Source organism: Mya arenaria, chromosome 2 (assembly GCF_026914265.1).
Source record: "Mya arenaria isolate MELC-2E11 chromosome 2, ASM2691426v1".
Taxonomy (NCBI): Eukaryota; Metazoa; Mollusca; class Bivalvia; order Myida; family Myidae; genus Mya; species Mya arenaria.
In genome coordinates, this window is record NC_069123.1 from 70,145,499 (window position 1) to 70,166,529 (window position 21,031).

General features: G+C 35.6%; 1 protein-coding gene and 1 non-coding gene across 3 annotated transcripts; one reads left to right on the top strand and one right to left on the bottom strand.

The window, feature by feature from the left end:
• Nucleotides 1-813: 813 nt before the first annotated feature.
• On the bottom strand, nucleotides 814-1,034 carry LOC128225296 (small nucleolar RNA U3). The gene has a single exon (XR_008259648.1). It is a non-coding gene; the product is annotated as a small nucleolar RNA U3 (small nucleolar RNA).
• Nucleotides 1,035-1,878: 844 nt separating this feature from the next.
• On the top strand, nucleotides 1,879-20,556 carry LOC128219129 (PDZ and LIM domain protein Zasp-like). Of its 2 annotated transcripts, none has more exons than XM_052926952.1 (9): nucleotides 1,879-2,099; nucleotides 9,007-9,158; nucleotides 13,767-13,908; nucleotides 14,651-14,928; nucleotides 15,239-15,483; nucleotides 16,869-16,977; nucleotides 17,183-17,268; nucleotides 17,517-17,616; nucleotides 17,709-20,556. In XM_052926952.1, exons 1-9 carry the CDS (start codon nucleotides 1,980-1,982, stop codon nucleotides 17,710-17,712), a joined length of 1,236 nt encoding a protein of 411 aa, XP_052782912.1. In that variant the 5' UTR covers nucleotides 1,879-1,979; the 3' UTR covers nucleotides 17,713-20,556. The 2 variants fall into 2 exon arrangements, with proteins under 2 accessions (XP_052782912.1, XP_052782919.1); XM_052926959.1 differs by having other exon boundaries at nucleotides 1,882-2,099; nucleotides 15,239-15,348.
• Nucleotides 20,557-21,031: the final 475 nt, after the last annotated feature.

Genomic DNA, 21,031 nt, shown 5'->3' on the forward strand with positions numbered 1-21,031 from the left:
AAGTGTCTTTCAGTGCAGATGCCAAAAGGTGGTTGAACTATTTTCAGCACACATTTAGGTGGTTAAACCAAAATAAAATAACCATGAAGGCTCTTGTACAGCAAAGGAACGGCTCTTACGTACAGCAAAGGAATTGTCAGGAAATTAAAATACCGCATTTAAATAATGTTAAAGCAGAAACCATTACAAAAATATGTGTTTTTGGAACTTAAACGTCATAAAAAGTATCAAATTCTCGCTTCCCACATTTGTAAACAACAGACTGGCCGAAGGTTTTCCTTCAATAACTTTTTTTATTCCGTAACCTAAACGCATGAAATAAAAAGCCGAGTGAGGCATGGTAATTGTAGAGCCGAATGCGCGTCATGATATTTTTGAAATATATACTTTATTCCACTTACCAGGCGAAAACAGGTTCCAAAAGTCCTATTTCGTCATGGTTTCGCCGCCATCTTGCATATCAAGCTCCAAAACCTCACTTAAACCCTTGCAGATTCGGAATACGTGTACCCCCCTGCAACAACGGTGCATTGACTCCAAACTTGTTGCTTTGTGATGACACCACAGCATGCTTATTAAAAATGATGGAAAATAGGAGATAATATAAAGTAATAAAAAACAGGCGGGATTAAGGCAGGACGACATTCCCGACCGCATAAGATTTTGACTATTTCCCTAGTCTTGTCTGGGAGTTACAAAATGTTCGTAGTGTGTGGGCGACTTTCAGTGTATAGAGAAGTGTTAGCTTTAGTTGTGCCGTGAATAAAGATATAGCATATTATGTACGACTTACTTTGTTTTTTCAATTCTAGCACCACTCAGAATGTGCACCCTTCCTCCATCTCCCCGCTTAAGGAGGAGAGGAACGTTCATCAATGACAGGAGCCGTGCCGCTATGAACCAGCGGCGGTCCCTGCCCGCTTCGCGCTCAGAAGGGTGCACTTTGTCTCGTCCTCGTGGTGTTAGGTCCCGTCAGTTTTACCTGACGTCCTGGCGACACTTACTATAGAAATGATCCCTAAGAGTAAGGTCTTATTGTTAGTGAGTTTGAGTGTGATCTATAGGAAAACTCTAATTCATTTTAAAGATGTTTACAAGTACATATATCTGATCAATTTAAAACATTTTATTTGACTGTTAAAGTAAATAATACACAATTCTTAATGATTTTCTACTTGAGAAAATATTACAAGAAATCCAGATTTACTGTACTAATTACTTATACGTTTGATATATTACAAATATGATCTAGCCACATTGACATAAAAATACCACGTGGGTTTAAAATAAACAAGTGACTATTAACTAAATGCCGGTAACTAACTCCTGAGCCCGAAGAACAGCTCAAATACTAGTTACCTCGCTTACCATATGTCAAACTCTAACTTTACTTAATGAATTATAAACTTAGGTTTAATACCTTTGTTTGACCACTATGGAACCACAATAATTATGAAGTTAACAGCATTTAAAATTCAACAAAACGTGTTAAACCACTAATTCTAAAAGCATTTCTACAAAGTTAGACATTGTTTTAGAGTTTGAAAATTGTTATCAGTCTTTCATTTCTTGCGCGAAGTTAATTTGTCACATGAATGATTACGTAAAGGAGAAGTCTTTGCGACGATTGAAAAATACATCTTAACAATAGCTTATCTCTTTACAGGATCAATCAATTGTTTCCCACAGGAATTCGCATGTGTCATCCATATGTTTTAGATATAGTATTACAATACACTAATTCCTGATTTTGAAAAAAAAACAAACATAAGTATTACAATAGTGGATACGGAAACGACTTAAGTTTGAAATTAAACCAGGTTTTGCACGAGCGCTCAAGCACCGTATGCCACGCCTCCAGGCTATCGCGCGCTCTGACGTCACAGCTGTGTCTCACATTCTTAGTCAGAGTACTTAGCGAGTGAGGAGGAGAGAGTGGAATTGCATTTTCGGATATTTTCATTTTGGAGTTAATAACTATGGGAGACGAACAGCCGGAAACCTTCATGGTGCGTCTGCAAAGGCCAGACTCGGGCCTGTCATGGGGATTTCGGTTACAGGGTGGCGTGGACTTCAACACGCCACTCTCTGTTCAAGTGGTGAGTTTTTTTTCTAAAGCTTATAGGAGCAGCATTCTTTGTGTTTACATTTTAACAACCGCTTCTATGCTCCGATAACTTTGAAGTAGGTAAAATGATTACTTACAACGTATAATTTAGATTAGCAACCTAGCTTTAACTTGCTACCTGTTGTGATTTTCGATTTAACTTGTATAAATCCAATTAAAATGGCCAGGTTTCATTTAATAAGCAAATTGTAGATCCAGGTAATAGTTGTGGTTGTGGGAGTATAATAGACAGCATCTGTAACAGTACACCAGAGGAAAGCTGGATATTTCCAGGTGTACAACCTAAATAAGGAAGCAAGGCTCATTATCATAGACCTAAGCAACCAATACTTGCCAGAGATTATAATTGTTTTTCCTGAATATTATGTTGTTTACACTGTCTCCGTGAGCATTCACACGTTTCCTCCTCAATGATGTTGGCTTATCAGTAAAATGTTGTTTTCAGGCATATATGACCTTGTTTCCCAGTTATGAAATCTGACACATACATAGCACCTACAGGTGGTTTTAAACATAATAACCATTAATTAGACATGTACCTATTATGCTCATTTGTTTATCTATATATGTGAACTAGAGCATGACAGTTACATGAGGAGCTAGATACAATAATTGTACAAGGGCATTTTTGTAAAATGTTCAAATATTGTTTGTATTTGCCTTTTGTATATTATTGTAAAACATTATCTCATGTATAAGATTTTGTTAAAATCTAGGTCTATCCATGTCATTGAAATTGTTTATTATCAAAATATTGAAATTTAGTATAATATCAAAAACATGGTTAAGTTTGACCTGTTGACCTGGAGCGAGTGTCACATTCAGACATGTAAGACCAGCAGGGTAACAGATTTAAGAGAACGAAGGTATCTGTACATTGAATTTTGATTATAGATCAGAATTTGTTGACAGGAGCTATTTAATTTGATATTGATTTCATCTGCAACTCAGCTTTCATCAAGTCTTCAATTACATTCCTTTGCTAGGGTCGGATTACTGCTATCAATGGCAGAATAAAATGAGTGTATTCAATGATAAATCCAAGCAAAATAAAGAGATGTGCAAAGATAGATCTGATTATGTTATAGGTAATATAATACATGCATGCCATGGGCCAGAAAAGTATGAAAAATACCTTGTCATTGACATCAAATTTGTTACATTTATTATGTACATTATACTACCAATTCACATTATAAGGGGCAAAATATGTTAATGCTTATAAGCAGTATGAATAAGAATAATCACATAAAATGTAAACTTTGAAAAAGTCAAAATTGAAATTAAAGCTGCACTCTCACAGAATTACCATTTTTACAACTTTTGTTTTATTTTTTGTCTTGGAAAGAGCAAATTTTTGCATATATATCTGCAAACCAATGATATAAAATTGCTGACAAAAAATGAGATCGTAGTTTTTCATATTTCCGTTCGAAAATTAATGTTTTATGGAGTAACAGTTTAAGAAAAATGCACAAAACATCAATTTTTGAACTTAAATATAAAATTCTGTGATCTTACTTAACTGGTTTCCATGGACTTTCGCAAAAATTGGGTAGTTCCAAGACAAAAAATAAAAAAAGTTGTTAAAACATTCAATCTGTGAGAGTGCAGGTTTAATTTGCATTAGAAAAAGGGATTAACGCTATACTTGACATTCTTAGGATGGAAACAGATGTTTATTGATAAACTGTTTTTGCTACATGTACAACATATTTGTACTGCAATTTTGTAAAAACAAAACAAACTTGTTTCAAAAATGGCACCATATTGATATAAATCTGCTAGAATTACTTTGCCTTATGTTTCTGTACCTACTATCCCTTGCTACTGTCATAACATTTAAATCAGTTTGTGCATTGATACTGTCCATATTTACATCCCTACATGCATTGATGCCACTGCTACCATACCTTGACACTGTTAATATGTGTAACCACTGCTACTAAAACTGTTCATGGGTTACCTCTGCTGCTATTTCTGCCTCCTTCCAGAGTAGTTCATAAAGGGATGCTTCTATATCTTGCTTCTGTCCATATTACTACATGAAGTGTTACCACTGCTACCATATCTTGCCACTGTCCATATTTCTACATGAAGTGTTACCACTGCTACCATATCTTGCCACTGTCCATATTTCTACATGAAGTGTTACCACTGCTACCATATCTTGCCACTGTCCATATTTCTACATGAAGTGTTACCACTGCTTCTATATGTTGTTTCTGTCCATATTTCTACATGAAGTGTTACCACTGCTACCATATCTTGCCACTGTCCATATTTCTACATGTAGTGTTACCACTGCTACCATATCTTGCCACTGTCCATATTTCTACATGTATTGTACCACTGCTACCATATCTTGCCACTGTCCATATTTCTACATGAAGTGTTACCACTGCTACCATATCTTGCCACTGTCCATATTTCTACATGAAGTGTTACCACTGCTACCATATCTCACCACTGTCCATATTACTACATGAAGTGTTACCACTGCTACCATATCTTGCCACTGTCCATATTTCTACATGAAGTGTTACCACTGCTACCATATCTTGCCACTGTCCATATTTCTACATGTAGTGTTACCACTGCTACCATATCTTGCCACTGTCCATATTTCTACATGTATTGTACCACTGCTACCATATCTTGCCACTGTCCATATTTCTACATGAAGTGTTACCACTGCTACCATATCTTGCCACTGTCCATATTTCTACATGAAGTGTTACCACTGCTACCATATCTTGCCACTGTCCATATTTCTACATGAAGTGTTACCACTGCTACCATATCTTGCCACTGTCCATATTTCTACATGAAGTGTTACCACTGCTACCATATCTTGCCACTGTCCATATTTCTACATGAAGTGTTACCACTGCTACCATATCTTGCCACTGTCCATATTTCTACATGAATTGTTACCACTGCTACCATATCTTGCCACTGTCCATGTTTCTACATGAATTGTTACCACTGCTACCATATCTTGCCACTGTCCATATTTCTACATGTAGTGTTACCACTGCTACCATATCTTGCCACTGTCCATATTTCTACATGTATTGTACCACTGCTACCATATCTTGCCACTGTCCATGTTTCTACATGAAGTGTTACCACTGCTACCATATCTTGCCACTGTCCATATTTCTACATGAAGTGTTACCACTGCTACCATATCTTGCCACTGTCCATATTTCTACATGAAATATTACCACTGCTACACTATCTTGCCACTGTCCATATTTCTACATGAAATATTACCACTGCTACACTATCTTGCCACTGTCCATATTTCTACATGAAATATTACCACTGCTACAATATCTTGCCACTGTCCATATTTCTACATGAACTGTTACCACTGCTACCATATCTTGCCACTGTCCATATTTCTATATGAAGTGTTACCACCGCTACCATATCATACCACTGTCCATATTTCTACATGTATTGTACCACTGCTACCATATCTTGCCACTGTCCATGTTTCTACATGAATTGTTACCACTGCTACCATATCTTGCCACTGTCCATATTTCTACATGTAGTGTTACCACTGCTACCATATCTTGCCACTGTCCATATTTCTACATGAAGTGTTACCACTGCTACCATATCTTGCCACTGTCCATATTTCTACATGTAGTGTTACCACTGCTACCATATCTTGCCACTGTCCATATTTCTACATGTAGTGTTACCACTGCTACCATATCTTGCCACTGTCCATATTTCTACATGAAGTGTTACCACTGCTACCATATCTTGCCACTGTTCATATTTCTACATGTAGTGTTACCACTGCTACCATATCTTGCCACTGTCCATATTTCTACATGTAGTGTTACCACTGCTACCATATCTTGCCACTGTCCATATTTCTACATGTAGTATTACCACTGCTACCATATCTTGCCACTGTCCATATTACTACATGAAGTGTTACCACTGCTACCATATCTTGCCACTGTCCATATTTCTACATGAAGTGTTACCACTGCTACCATATCTTGCCACTGTCCATATTTCTACATGTAGTGTTACCACTGCTACCATATCTTGCCACTGTCCATATTTCTATATGAAGTGTTACCACCGCTACCATATCATACCACTGTCCATGTTTCTACATGTATTGTACCACTGCTACCATATCTTGCCACTGTCCATGTTTCTACATGAATTGTTACCACTGCTACCATATCTTGCCACTGTCCATATTTCTACATGTAGTGTTACCACTGCTACCATATCTTGCCACTGTCCATATTTCTACATGAAGTGTTACCACTGCTACCATATCTTGCCACTGTCCATATTTCTACATGTAGTGTTACAACTGCTACCATATCATACCACTGTCCATATTTCTACATGTAGTGTTACCACTGCTACCATACATGTAGTGTTACAACTGCTACCATATCATGCCATTGTCCATATTTCTACATGTAGTGTTACAACCGCTACCATATCATGCCACTGTCCATATTTCTACTTGAAGTGTTACCAGTGCTACTATATCATACCACTGTCCATATTTCTACATGTAGTGTTACAACTGCTACCATATCTTGCCACTGTCCATATTTCTACATGAAGTGTTACAACCGCTACCATATCATGCCACTGTCATTATTACTACATGAAGTGTTACCACTGCTACCATATCTTGCCACTGTCCATATTTCTACATGAAGTGTTACCACTGCTACCATATCTTGCCACTGTCCATATTTCTACATGTAGTGTTACCAATGCTACCATATCTTGCCACTGTCCATACTACTACATGAAGTGTTACCACTGCTACCATATCTTGCCACTGTCCATATTTCTACATGAAGTGTTACCACTGCTACCATATCTTGCCACTGTCCATATTTCTACATGTTGTGTTACCAATGCTACCATATCTTGCCACTGTCCATACTACTACATGAAGTGTTACCACCGCTACCATATCTTGCCACTGTCCATATTTCTACATTAAGTGTTACCACCGCTACCATATCTTGCCACTGTACATATTCCTACATGAAGTGTTACCACCGCTACCATATATTGCCACTGTCTAGATTTCTACTGAAGTGTTACTTCTACACTATCTCTAACAACAGTCCATATTACTACATAAGAACATTTATAACTTTGTAAGAAGCCATTTCGAGTATTTCTATATAATTAGTTTGATGCAGTAGGTATCCAATGCTGCAAGGGGGGTTCTATGATGAGAATGAGTGGTGCATGTTGACAAGTCAGAGACACCAGGTTCATCTCCTCATCCTGTGGCTGAATCCCTCTTGAAACACTGTTCTTTTAAGCAAAGATAACTACATGTACAGCTTTAGTAGTCATTTATTTGCATCTAAAATAGTAAGTAAAGAGCCCTCACTATCCCTACTTTTTGCTATTAATATTCCTATTTAACCCTACTTCATCCAAAAAATCCTCCTACTTTTAACACTATTGTTATTGGTCACTTGAAAGCCTTCTATTATAGAAAATTTTAAATATAAAACTGGTCAAATTTTAACATGTTAACTCAAATAAATGTTGTCCGGTTAGCGCAGTGGTTAGCGCACTGGCTTCTCACCACGCTGAATCAGGTTCAATTCCCTGCCTGGGAACATGTGAGTTTGGTTAATGGTCACCAAGCCAGAAAAGTGGGGGTTTTCCGGGTACTCCGGTTTCCCCCCCAACACAAGACCACCCTCTCGCACAACATTGTGCCAACGAGAGTGACTTTATAAGTTATCATAGCTTTCTTCACAATCATTGTAAAATATATAATGTTTAAACTAACTCAAATAAACGCACATTTTTAAGGAAATTACAACAAAAAAATCAATATTATGGCAAAATGAAGTGTAAAAATAGTATTGGAAGAGTTAGTGGAAACAATTCATTTTTTACACATAATATTGACATATTCTTTTGCTAAGCTTTAAACTTTCCATATGATGCCGAATATTATGGGGTCACTAAGCATTTCAACATCAAAAATCATTGAACATCAGACACTATTAGTTCACTTATACAACTACATTCCATATTGGATGGGAGAGTATATCAAGTAGACTCACTCAAAAATCGGAAATCAACAACATTCCAACGGACTACTGAGGTTCATTGAATTACAGCTGTGAATATTTCAATCATTTAAGAGGTATGGGAAAAATGTTAAAAGAAAACATCAAGGCTTCACCTAACTAACACCAGTTTACAAATGTGGCTTGTACAATCAATCACTACAAGAATGAGAGAATGTGTTGCAAACCTGCAGTTTCTTTGAATTGTGCTAATCAATCTTATAAAATGAATGATAATTATTTTTTTATTTTTTTTATCTATTTTTAAAGTTAAACAATAAACATATATATCTTATTGCATTTTTAATTTTATTTTCTGTGTAAATACATAATATATATACCGAATGTTTTGTTACACTGTGAGGCAATGGTTTTGTACTGATCTAGTAAGTTGAGTTTATAATCAATCAATTTACAATCCTTGATAATTAAACATACCTAGTTTTTTTTATATATATATCATATGTATGCACTGTGCTGTTTGTGGAGTTTTGTGCTGTTCTTGGCATTTACCCAGTGCCATTAAACCGGGTTTATGTTTAAACTTTTAGCCACTGAGTTTCTGTAGTTTTTTCACATAAGTATTTAGTTATAAGGAAAATCCTATGTATACTATTGCAAGTTGTCCTAATTTTAACTAGTTTTATGGCATACAATGTATAACCATAAAAGAATTTGTATGGTAACACTCGAATTGGGTTAAAATTGTTGCTAAAAATATCATATAAAAAAAACTGCTGAAAACTAAAAATGTTGCATCCTCTCCAGGTTCAACCCAAGAGTGTGGCGGACAGATGTGGTTTACGAGCTGGAGATGGAATCATCACCATCAACAAGACCAACACAGATGGACTGACGCACGAACAGGCAAAAATGGAGATCATCCGCTCATGCAATGATATAGACATGGTGGTCATGAGGTATGTTTGGAGGGGCTTATCAGCCAGGAAATAATCCTGAGTAGACTTTGGATGACTGTTGCTAATTAACAGTAGGAAATGTCGATAATATGTTTATCTACCTGTATTGTTGTATTATTGGTGTATCGGTTGTGTATTCAATGGAGTTGTCTCTATATTCTGCAATGGAATTATTTATTGCTTGGGTTATAACCAAGTACTCAGCTGTGCGCAATTAGCGAATAAATGCCTCAACAATTTCCTGCTAAGATCAATGGCTGTTACATTCCCTTATGATCTGTTTTCATTGCCAGATCAATGATAATCTCATTTCTGATCATATTGATCAAGAAAGTACTTGGGTATCTGTGATAATCTTGCATTGAAACTCCAACCATGATTGGTTGCACCCATCATTGAAGGACTTGGTCTTTCAGCAAGCTGTGATTCCTGTTCACTCTTATCTCTTCATAATATTATTTTTTAGCTGATGATCTTGCATTCCAAATTCATCATTGCCTTGCTGAAAATATGCAAAAAAAACCATTGGGCTGTTTTAATATAAAACCGCTACAATTCCATGTTGATGAACAATTAACACTTTATGGCTCATACAAGTGAAACATTTGAAGGTTGTACAGATGACTGTTTATAATTTAAAACTAACAATTTTGTTCGTTTATGGTAATATTTAAGAAAATGACAGTATAGCTCATGTAAGAACTGGTAAAATTCAAGTCAAGGTGATGTTTATCATGTTTCATCTTGAGATGAGGGGTCTTGTTTCATCTATTTTTCGTGCTTAGGAAAATTTATATTATAGATTAGATTGTTTTTGGAATTGGGTTGATCTCAAAACAAATGATGAATAACCCTTGTCTCATTTAAAATGATAATTGTACTGTATTACAATTGTGGAAAATAATAATGTTAAAGCAATGTTTGAAAGTATTTACCTTTTTTTAAACCAAATGATTTCATGATCAAGAAAACATTGCCATGTCTGTTAAATATGCAAAACCAACTTTGAAAACCAGGCGTTAACAGAGTGGACACAATATAGGTTACATACATTCTATAAAAACGTGTGAATGCAGTCTGAAAAACCTCCATCAGTTGTTTTCTTGGAAAAACCAACTGTTGAACAAGAACATAATTATTTGAAGCATTCAAGATGCTATCTGTATGATTGTGTAGCAGGTAGGTAACAACATCATTCCACCCACTCCCTCTCACAACTTGTCCTGCTGCCAACATGCATTCCATGTAACCTTTATAATAGGTTTACAATCCCCAAAAGAAAAGAAAAAAATAATGTTGATATTCTGTTTATGTGTTATTCACAAACATTTCTCATTTTATACCCAACAAACTTAATATTTATGATAAATGATGCCCTTTAAGTAAAGTAATTTAAAAAATAATGCTTATTTTGCAATTTATGATATACCTGGCACACATAGACATACATGTGTAGGGGAATTATTTTTCGCTTGTTTCTGAAATTTCTACATGGTATGTGATATCTGCCATTTCATTTTTACATTTTCCTAGTGAAAGGCCAATTTACAAAGCAGCGGGCCAAAAATGTGCCAAGTGAAAGGCCATCTCTTTCACTTTGAAAAGGAGCAAACAAAAAGTGAAAAAGTGCTAAAAAAGCCATGTTTTGATTGTACTTTATTGTATCTAAACATGTAAACAGTATGATGTACTTGCATCATGATAAAGTGCAGCGGTGCATCAAGTTTTACACAGGGTGTACTATATGGTTTGACATTGTAACAATAGATATACAACTTGCAAGTATCTCTTGGTTCGAAAATATAGGTATGGTAGAAAATAAAAACAGCGTAAGTCATAATAAGGCATACACAAGACACACAATAAAAATTGATGCAAAAATATCTTTTTTTAATCTTAACACATTATCATGTTCAACTATTTGACTAGAATGATAAAAAACAAAAAAATGGATTGATTTGTGCACAGATAAAAAAAAGTATTAGTCTTTATAAATGTGTTTTTTTAATTAATTCATGGCCTCAAATTCCCCAGTTAATAAGGGGCAAAATATCGTTATTTTTTTTATCTGTTCACAAACGGCATAGGCTTTTTCTGGTTTTGATCATTTAACTCAAATGAGTTAGACATTATATTGCATTAAATTTAATTAATAACTATTTATTCCCATCAACCTATATTGTGGTTGCTGTTTTCACTTGTTTTTGCAAGAAGGTAAAGTCTAAGTAACTGCCCGTAGAAAATATAGGCTTTAAAGTGCTGTCCTATATGTATCTAACGGTATATAATATATAACATTCAGGTTTTAACTTGAATATGTCACATACTCACATTTTTCTTCTCTTTAATATTTGAACACAGTATTTAAATGTCTATCTTATACTATTTTATTATGCCCCCGAAGGTGGGCATATTAGAATTGCACCGTCTGTCCGTCCGTCCGTCGGTACGTCCGTCCTTCCGTCCGTCCGTGTGTCCGGCTCAGTAACTCGTGTCCGGGCTGTAACTTTCCCTTGTATGGACAGATTTTAAAATAACTTGCCACATGTGTTCGGCATACCAAGAGGATGTGTCACGCAGGGTTCGAATTTAGACTCGCATGCTCGCAAAATGCGAGCGACATTTGCAAATTGCGAGTGACTTTTATTCAAGCTCGCAAAATTCTGCGAGTGGCTTTTTCTAGACAACAAAATGTTAAAAGGAAAGTAGAATAAACATGAACTTAACTCCGCTACGTAGTCGAGTGTAAACAGCCTATATCAGTGGAATGTTTACTCTACCAGAGAAGTCAGTACGGAGTCACGCTCTAGTAAGTTTTCAAAAATAGAACAAATACGGAAAAGGCAATACTCGGATCTTTCTGGGATGCTCCGAGGCGTGCATTATACAAAGTGAATACAAATGACGTAATCACCTAGCTCAATCATTGGCTAAATTTAGGGCTTTCGCGCACTATAAGTAAAACCCATCAACCTTTGAATGTCCGCCCAACTGTCAAAGTGAATAGACAAATAGATAAATTTTATAGTCCAAAGCATCCACGCTACATTTACTGTTGCTTTTATTCATTTTAAATTTATAATGTTATTGTTTTTAATACTTATCTATAGACTTAATGAAATCTGCAGCGTGCTTGCCGTATGAGTATTGCCCCCCCCCCCCTTCAAAGTGAACAATTTGTTATCAAAAAAGCGGCCAGCATCCGATGAGTCATTTGTACCCCACAAAAAGAATAAGCCATCAACAAGTTCTAGTAGTTGAGTCACTCAAGATTGATATTTTTAATATTCATAATATGTCTTAGGTGTAAATATACATCTACTTTAATTAGACAATATTATAAGGGAATAAAGCAAATAATAACATTGCAAGTTGTTTTTTACATTTTGCGAGTTGCCTCAAAAAGCACTCGCAAAATCTTGCGAGTGCTCCTCAAAGTTAAATTCGAACCCTGTCGCGTGCAAGAACCGTGTCCCTACCTCTTAGGTCAAGGTCGCACTTAGGTGTTTATTCACAATGGAATGCTGCATATAAAGACATAGAGTATAGGTTGTCGTGTCCGGGCTGTAACTTTCCCTTGTATGGACAGATTTTAAAATAACTTGCCACATGTGTTCAGCATACCAAGACGACGTGTTGCGTGCAAGACCCGTGTCCCTACCTCTTAGGTCAAGGTCACACTTAGTGTTTATTCACAATGGAATGCTGCATATAAGGACATGGAGTATAGGTTGTCGTGTCCGGGCTGTTACTTTCCCTTGTATGGACAGAATTTAAAATAACTTGCCACATGTGTTCGACATACCAAGACGACGTGTCGCGTGCAAGAACCGTGTCCCTATTTCTTAGGTCAATGTCACACTTAGTGTTTATTCACAATGGAATGCTGCATATAACGACATAGAGTATAGGTTGTCGTGTCTGGGCTGTAACTTTCCCTTGTATGGACAGATAATAAAATAACTTGCCACATGTGTTTGACATATCAAGACGACGTGTCGTGTGCAAGAACCATGTCCCTACCTCTAAGGTCAAGGTCACACTTAGGTGTTTATTCACAATGGAGTGCTGCATATAAGGATAAAGAGTATTAGTTGTTATGTCCGGGCTGTTACCTTTTCTTGTATGGACAGATTTGAAAATAACTTGCCACATGTGTTCGACATACCAAGACGATGTGTCACGTGCAAGACCCATGTCCCTACCTCTAAGGTGAAAGATACACTAAGTGTTTATTCACAATGGAATGCTGAATATAAGGACATAAGAATGTAGGTTGTCAAGTATGGGTATTTTTTTTATGCTCAGAGGCAATTTAAAATAACTTGCCATATGTATTTGTTTGATCTTTAACTTTTCATGTACTAACCTTGTTCATAGGTCAATGTCACATTCGGGGGCATTCGTCACATACTGTGACAGCTCTTGTTAATAATAAAATGTTGAGTTAAAACTGTTACAGAAAACAGAATACATTGTCAGATGTTTAGAGAAAAGTATAAAGGAAACCTATTACAGTTTGTTAATCATCTTTTTTATGTTTTTTGGGATAAAAAAGGCCTGTTTGTAACTTTAAGACTAAATCATGTCTTATTTTTCATTTTACAGGGGCGCTGTACAGATCTGGCGCCCAAAGGTGACACCAATGTCTGATCTCATGCCAACCGAGAAGCCCCAGCCCATACAGACAGCCACAGGGGACCAGCTGTACACTGTCCAGAAAACCTCCCTCGCCAGGGACCAAGTAGATGTGAGTATTGTATACACTGACAAAAGAATCAGCTGGAATCACATATAATTACATGGCCAATCCAGTTGGCTGGAAACTTATATGTATACACAGACAAACAAGTTGGAAGGAATCTCATATGTATACACTGACAAACCAGTCAGTTGTTATCACATATGTATATTCTGACAAACCAGACTACTGGAATCACATATGTATACACTGACAAACCAGTCTACTGGAATCACATATGTATACACTGACAAACCAGTCAGTTGTTATCACATATGTATACACTGACAAACCAATCTGCTGAAATCACATATGTACCTATAATCTGAAAAACAAGTCTGAAGAAATCTTGTATACACTACCAAACCGGCCGGCTGGAATCACATATGTATACACTGACAAACAAGTCTTCTGGAATCACATATGTTTATTCTGACAAACCAGTCTGCTGGAATCGCATATGTTTACACTAACGAACCAGTCAGTCCGATTGCATACGTATATACTGACAAACCTGTCTACTGGAATCGCATAAAAATCAACAAACAAGTCTGCTGTAAGAGTTGCACATATTGTCTGAATACTACCTTCTGAAGTAATTTCCATTGCTCCTTGGGTATTTTTGGAACATAGCTTTAACAAAAAAACTTTAAACATTTCTTATATTATTAAATGCAAGATGCAGAAAGATGCTAAAAATCCCATAATTATTAAAATATTTCTTGAATCATGGCTGTCGTTTGTTTTGCAGGAGTCATCCAATATTGGAAGCTCATACAACCGGTCAGCAAAACCATTCGGGGGTGCCCGGTTACAGATGCAGCCCCAGCAACCACCCCAGCCACAGTATGGCAGTGCACAGCCTGACTATGGGCAGCAATATCAGCAGCAGGCCCCAGAATCACCAAAGCGGGCTGTGCCCAATGTAGTACATGCTCAGTTTAATTCTCCCATTGGCTTGTACTCAGCAAGTAACATTGCCAAAACATACTCTTCACAGACATCTGCCATTCAGCAGGAAATTGAAAAGTAAGGATGATCATGATTCTATTAGTCAAAAATCTTTTGATGTTTATAATTTTCTTCTTATTTTTATTACAATTGTGTGCCCACTTTGGTCTTTATCAACCAATTGATTTATAATTTCTTTAGTTTTGCGTCTGAGTCCATGCAAAAAACATAAACATCAATCTGAGCATTTTGAATGATATGTTTAATTAAGGAACTGTTATCAAATATGAGAGAAGATGGGTCACCTGCTGGGAATAAAATATATAAGTATATCTTGTGTGAAAACTTGGTTCAAAGCTATACTCACATTTCTTACATTTTGTTGAAGCCTTGATGTGAATGATGCCCCTCTCGGCACTAAGATGACAGGAACCTACCAACGTCTCGACTCAAACCCCAATCAGTCATTTGGAACACAATATGGCTCCCCAAGTTCAGGTGAACAGGCATCAGAGTCACCCACAGGCTTGCCTGACAGCCCATCTGAATCCAATGAACGCTTGTCTGGTCAAGAGAATGGAGTGAATAGTGACGAGCATGAAAATTCTCAAACTAACACAACAATTAATAACAGTAGGTGTTTTGCGGTTTGTTTTTGTTTCTTCATTCTGAGTATTTGTGATTGATATTTTGTCATGTAAGGGGTTGAAGAAATATCAGAAATCAAACACAAAAGGTTAATATTTCTCAGAACAGTTATAACTGAAATCTAAACTTCAGTAGGAAGAATTCTTGGTCATAAGGCTGCAAAATTTAATAAGACCAAGGTTGTGTCTGTATTTCTCCTTATTTTGGTAGATGTTCTTTAGGATGTCATTTAAAACAAAAAAATATTTACGTTATATGAAGGATTTTTATCATTCAAAAGGAGGATTATGATTTGCTTAAAATGTCCTTTAAAAGCTATAAATTTGTTTGTTCTTCATCGTTAACTTTTTAAATGTTAGTGTGTACAATTTACATTTTATGAGCAATGGGAAATCTTGTTTGTCTGTTATGTAAGTGATTGAAATATCTCTCTAAATGTTACAGGTTGATAGGTAATTTATGATGTAAGATTTGGTTCATGCATCAATAAATATTGTCAGCAATGTTGATTCACATTCGTTAACAGTTTCTCTTGAGTGCACTGTATACTGAACAAAAGAACATAGTTTTACTTTCTTTCTGTTTTCAATTTTTTGTTGGTTTTCTTTGTGCTTTAGACCAAGAGCTTTAATTCACTAATTGATTGATCTATGAATTTTATTCTGGCATGAGTTTTGTTCTGGCAGGATGTTGTTTCCCCCTATTAAATGGCCTATTTGCTCTTATAAACCTACATATATTTTACTGTTGACAATATTTTCAGTCATAAATATTATTCATATAACACATTGACATTGTCACTGATTAGATTTCTACGTTCGAATCCATGCATGTTTTGTCGTGTTTAACTGTTACATAAAGCGTAGGAAAGTCATTCAAAACTTAAGGTATTTGATAAATAATGTGTGTATTTTGTTCAAGTGTCAAAGTAATAATATTAATGAATTAATTATACTTGGTTGAGGAGGTATATCAAATAGTGTTTTTCCATATAAAATTACCACATAGTTTTTTGGCTTGAATGAAAGCATTTTTTATTAAAATGAGTCATTGTGAATGTCGATAATGACTAAGCAGTTTTTAAATAAAAAAGCCATGACTATCAAGATTTCTAAATTTGAGTAAAATGACCTTATAAGGATTTGTTATACAAGTCAAGTCAGTTTAAACTTGTACAAAAAAAACAAGGTTTACTGATATGCTTAACTAAAATTTAACAATAGAGCATACAGTGTAGCTACTAGGACTTTTTAGTTTACATTTTGTAATGCTTTAAAGCAAGTCATTAACATGTATATTGATTGTAAAATCAAAGAACATTGAGAAGTAATTGTAGCTCTTCATTCATGATTTACCTCCCCACATAACAGGTGGTCCCTCTGGTTTCCGGTCTGTGACGGCTCCCACAGCAATGTCAAACCCTGCCCCACCTCCCAAGCAGGAGAACATGCACTGTACTGGCTGCACAAACCTCGTCACGTACGTTCAATTTCAGTTAAATATTAATTAAGTATTCCAAGAAAAATTGAAAAAATAAAAATTAGTCAAACTTATTTCAAATTAAATTTTGTGACTAACTACATAGGGTTATCAGATGGAAAATTGATAAAAAAGACAACATTTGCATGTGTATGCAGTGTTTGTTATAATCAAATTCATATTCATAGTATATTGTATATTTCAGGGGTGTATTTGTGCGAATCAAGGGAATGCCATATCACGAGAAATGCTTCAAATGTGTCAGATGCGGGGTCTTTTTGAAACAGAAAGGTAAAACCCTCATTAATATTTGCTTTTTACATCATAATTATTTCAATGGAATGTTAACATTCTGTATATAATTTATGTGCCTCCTTGAATTATGATAAATTATGCATAAAGGCAATGATATAAATTCTTGGCAGAGGCTTAGTATTCAAAATGGAAGATTTACATGGAACAGTTTATTTTTGTAACCATTAAAATGTTATCCCAAATTTTGGGTTCACTATAATGGCACTTTGATTTTTTCCTGGCAGGTTATTTCATGATTGAGGGTCAACTTTACTGCGAGATTCATGCGAGGCAGACAGCCCAGTCTCCAGGGGAGAACATGAAATATGCAGGAGCTGTTTATAGGTAATAATGATTTTAATGATGTGAGTTAAAATAAGTCCTGTTGTCAATGAATGTATACAAATCAATGTCATTTGTTCTTTTCTATTTTTCAGATAAATGATCAAATGATGACTAAAATATATGAATTCAGATCCAGATGAGTGAAGTAGTTTCCATAGTAACCAGTGTGTACCTGATGACCCCGACAATTCATTGTGTGTTCTATATTTAAGAAAAAAAATAAATAATATGTATACTACATTTTTTTGTATGTAATACATTTCATAAACTTATCCAATCCCATACGAGTTCATATATGTATTGTAAAAGGGTACTTTTTGAAAGAATTATATTTAATTGTGAATTATGAATACTAATGTTCTTATTGGTCATTTTTCAACATTACAGAATATGATGGTAACTCTAGTCAAAAATACAGGAAGTATTCTGAACACAGTTTTGTTCAATCATAGTTCATACTTGTGAATTTAATTGTAATTCTGAATCAACAGCCATTTTCACAACACAGATAACACACATTTTATTCCAAAGCATGTTATTAGTGAAACCTATTTAGTTCTGGGGTGATATATATGCTGCACAAGGTGTTAAGAGTGAATGTTTATGATATTATTTTACCTTTAACTGATCCATGTCCACACATTTTGATGAGCACAAACATTTGGCCATCCTCACTCTGCATATTGTTTAGTGCAGTAGTCTTTTATAGAGCATATTCTTGTAGCCACCACAATTAACCAAAAAAGTTAATAAATTAATTGAAAAAAAAGGTACAATTACAAAAGTGCGTTGAATATGGCAGGATGATAAAGGATAGAGATATTTAGTATGAATTTACATGTATATCGTTAAGTGCCAATTTATTGTTAATGTTTGTGATTTGTATATGTTTGTATACTGGTGCTATGTCATTATATGAATGGTTTGTTGATATTTAAATTATTTTGTAATATGTACAGGTTTTATGATGTTACAGTGATATTTTACGATTGTCCCTCCCCACTGCTCCCCACCTCTCTCGCGCCAGCTATTAATGCCATTATTTTCTCTCTGAACAAACTGTTATGATTGGAAAATAAACCTGACCAACTGACAATCAAACTTTTAGCAAGTATTTAAAATACAATGCAAGCTTTTCAAAGTTTTGTTCATGTTGGCCTTCACACAACTATAAAAAAGATAAAAAAATAATATCACTTATGATGATATTGAGAATTATTATACCCCCACAAACGAAGTTTGAGGGGGTATATAGGAGTGAGCTTGTCGGTCGGTCGGTCGGTCGGTCGGTCGGTCGGTCTGTCGGTTTTCATGGTTTCCGGACGATAACTCATGAAAGGCTAGACAGATTTGAAAAATTTTTGGTACACAGGTGTAACATCATAAGATACAGGTCAAGTTCGATATTGGGGCTGGTGGGGCCAAGGTCAAGGTCACTGTTACTAAAAATAGAAAAACGGTTTCCGGACAATAACTCATGAAAGGCTTAACAGATTTGAAAAAATTTTGGTACACAGGTGTAACATCAGAAGATACAGGTCAAGTTCGATATTGGGCTGGTGGGGCCAAGGTCAAGGTCACTGTTACTAAAAATTGAAAAACGGTTTCCGGACGATAACTCATGAAAGGCAAGACAGATTTGAAAAAATTTTGGTACACAGGTGTAACATCAGAAGATACAGGTCAAGTTTGATATTGGGGCTGATGGGGCCAAGGTCAAGGTCACTGCTACTAAAAATAGAAAAATGGTTTCCGGACGATAACACATGAAAGGCTTGACAGATTTGAAAACCTTTGGGTACACAGGTGTAACATCAGAAGATACAGGTCAAGTTCGATATTGGGGCTGGTGGGGCCAAGGTCAAGGTCACTGTTACTAAAAATAGAAAAACGTTTTCCGGACGATAACTCATGAAAGGCTTGACAGATTTGAAAATTTTTTGGTACACAGGTGTAACCTCAGAAGATACAGGTCAAGTTCGATATTGGGGCTGGTGGGGCCAAGGTCAAGGTCACTGTAACTAAAAATAGAAAAACGGTTTCCGGACGATAACTCATGAAAGGCTAAACAGATTTGAACAATTTTTGGTACACAGGTGTAACATCAGAAGATACAGATCAAGTTCGATATTGGGGCTGGTGGGGTCAAGGTCACTGTTACTAAAAATAGAAAAATGGTTTCCGGACGATAACTCATGAAAGGCTTAACAGATTTGAACATTTTTTGGTACACAGGTGTACCTTTCAGAAGATACAGGTCAAGTTTGATATTGGGGCTGGTGGGGCCAAGGTCAAGGTCACTGTTACTAAAAATAGAAAAATGGTTTCTGCTTCATAACTTTAATTGGGCATGAGATATTGTGATGAAACTTGCTGTATAGGCAGCCTCTGTGAAGACAATGCTTGTGATTGAAAATGGGGCCAGTGGAGTAAAGGTTTTTGTGCACTGTTACGAAAATAGAAAAACGGTTTCCGGACAAACAATACATGCATGATAAAAGAAGATGCAGTGTGCAGTAACCTTGGAGTTATGGCCTCTTTTTAAAGGAATGGTTTGCCATTCCTGTGTCCAGGCGGCATTTGGGGGTATTCGTCACTCCTGTGACAGCTCTAGTTGTTATTAAAATGAGGAAAGATAGCTAAATACCAAATGATTCCTTACACAATTCACAGCGTTCAAGTGTTGATAGGGTTGTCATTTAAAGTTTAGAAATCTTTTTGGACTGTTTTCATCACATTGTCTCGGGGTATTAACAAATTAAAGTCATAATAAATATTTAATATTACTGACAAAGCAGTTGTGTTCTCTATGTTATGGTAACAATGCTTTGCTGCTTGTTGGCCCCTTTATACAGCCACACTAGCTTTTAAAACATGTATGTAATTCTGCAATATATTCTTATATTTCTTTAGAATATGAATAAATTGTTTTTATTTTCATATTGTTGTTGTTGTTTCTTATGCTATATCTTCCAGGAGAATGCTAATAAATGTTTGGAGTCATTTTGTGCGTTGATTAATCCATAGAAATAATTCTTCATTTATTACGCATATCAAAAATATTTGTGGTCTAGTAATTTTTGAATTATTTATAAACCCATTCCATTTATTACCTTGAACTTCAATGAAATTTTAAGCAAGCTCAAATAGCCTGATACTCTTTCTACACGTGAATATCTTAACCACAGGTGGCAGTTTATCGCTAAAGGATATGTATATAATTTTGCAAACAAAAAACCAATCACCTTCCTGACCGATTCTGCCACCTATGACCTTAACTATTTACATACATATATAATTTGATCATGACACTCAGCTAGATGGACTACTATCATTTCTTATTCAATGTAGATAAATATTACTTGATGTCAGTGGAGGTTAAACGATCAAGTGTAGCTAAGTAACCTTTTATTAA

Bases quoted from the DNA above. Each gene is read 5' to 3' on its own strand.
- LOC128219129 (XM_052926952.1), top strand. From the start codon at position 1,980: ATGGGAGACGAACAGCCGGAAACCTTCATGGTGCGTCTGCAAAGGCCA. The intron at 9,159-13,766 runs GTATGTTTGGAG...TTCATTTTACAG, and splicing joins ATAGACATGGTGGTCATGAG to GGGCGCTGTACAGATCTGGC. The intron at 13,909-14,650 runs GTGAGTATTGTA...TTTGTTTTGCAG, and splicing joins TCGCCAGGGACCAAGTAGAT to GAGTCATCCAATATTGGAAG.